Below are 1,236 nucleotides of genomic sequence, written 5' to 3'. Positions count from 1 at the left end.
GGAGGGATGTCTAGAAGACATCAGAACAGGGCTGTCTCTTTCCCCTCCTACCTAGCAGTTCAGGGGACAGCACCAGTCACAGGCACAGCCCTCCCTGTTTCCCCTTGACCCCACCTCAGTGACCTCATCAAGAGCCAAGACCAAACCCCAGAGTCACATACACTCTGGACTCCCAGCCTCACAGTGGTCAGTGTTGGACTAGGAGCTTCTAGCCGTCAGGACAGAGCCCGCTCCTGCCCAGCCATGGTGCCCTCCTGGGCAGCCAGGCCTCTCCTACCTGGGCCCCTCCTCCCTACTTCTACTCACATGGCTGCCTGAGGGGTTCACGTTGGCACGAGCAGGCTGTGTTTCCACACTGGCGAGTTTCTTCCCTGCAGTGCCCTGATGGGTAGGTATAACAGATACATTGGGATGTGTGTAAGGGAAGAGGCATTTAGTGAGCACTTGCTTGTCTCCCCACACCCAGCACTGCCGTCACCCCAAGGGTTCAGAAGGCCTTGGTCATTTCTCTAAGAGCACAGCTGTTAATTGGGGTCCTGCTCATCAGCACAGCAGATCCTATCGGATCCTCAGCAGGCAGTATGAAGGGCAAGGTGAAGTCAGGATTTGAACCCAGAGCTGGCACTCTTATGGGCAACCTTGACAGGCAATCCTATGAATTCTGAGAGAAGGAAGGAATGGCCTCCTCCTGGAGGGGGAGGCTTGTGAGGGGAAAAGTGGCCTCACCTTCCTCCAGTCCATGATGTCTTTCAGTCTCCGGAAGAGAAATATGCCCTTGCCCTGAGATCGGGCGACCTGGTGGTGGGTGGGGTTGGGAAAAAGGCAGAGCTCAGGATTCCTCCCTGGCCCCCATCCCCAGGGCCTTACCCAGCTCATCTCTGTGTCCATGTCCCAGTGGGCCCCATCTCTGCCCAGAAAAATGGTCATTCAACCCCCATGGGGCTGGAGGAGGGAAGTGAGCTGGGCTTTGCTACAAAGACATACATTTGCATGAATAATGCAGAAGGACAGACAATTAAGAAACCATCTCAGCCAGTCCTGGAACATATCATCCAATGCTTTTTTTGGAAATCAATTTGCCTTCCTAATTAGGTTTCACTTCGGCTAATACTGGAATCAGTCTGCCTTTACTGCACCCTGCCATGGGTAATTCATGCCCTCCCAGAGGCGAGGGGGCTGGGGGAGTCTTTGATATCCTGTGGTGTTCCTGCCTTCTAAGATGTTCACCTGCCCAGC

At 54.4% G+C, this 1,236-nt stretch overlaps 1 protein-coding gene across 1 annotated transcript in view; it reads right to left on the bottom strand.

The window, feature by feature from the left end:
- Window positions 1–1,236, bottom strand: part of Ttll9 (tubulin tyrosine ligase like 9) — a 50,907-nt gene that overhangs the window by 18,101 nt on the left and 31,570 nt on the right. The window contains exons 6-7 of the mRNA XM_028774951.1: window positions 727–795; window positions 307–381 (exon numbers count right to left, since the gene is read on the bottom strand). Coding sequence (XP_028630784.1) covers window positions 307–381; window positions 727–795 — 144 coding nt within the window. The remainder of the gene's footprint in view (window positions 1–306; window positions 382–726; window positions 796–1,236) is intronic.

Source organism: Grammomys surdaster, unplaced genomic scaffold, assembly GCF_004785775.1.
Source record: "Grammomys surdaster isolate TR1022 unplaced genomic scaffold, NIH_TR_1.0 251, whole genome shotgun sequence".
NCBI classification, from domain to species: Eukaryota; Metazoa; Chordata; class Mammalia; order Rodentia; family Muridae; genus Grammomys; species Grammomys surdaster.
Note: the sequence above shows the minus strand (reverse complement) of the source record. Positions and strands in the feature narration are given on the sequence as shown.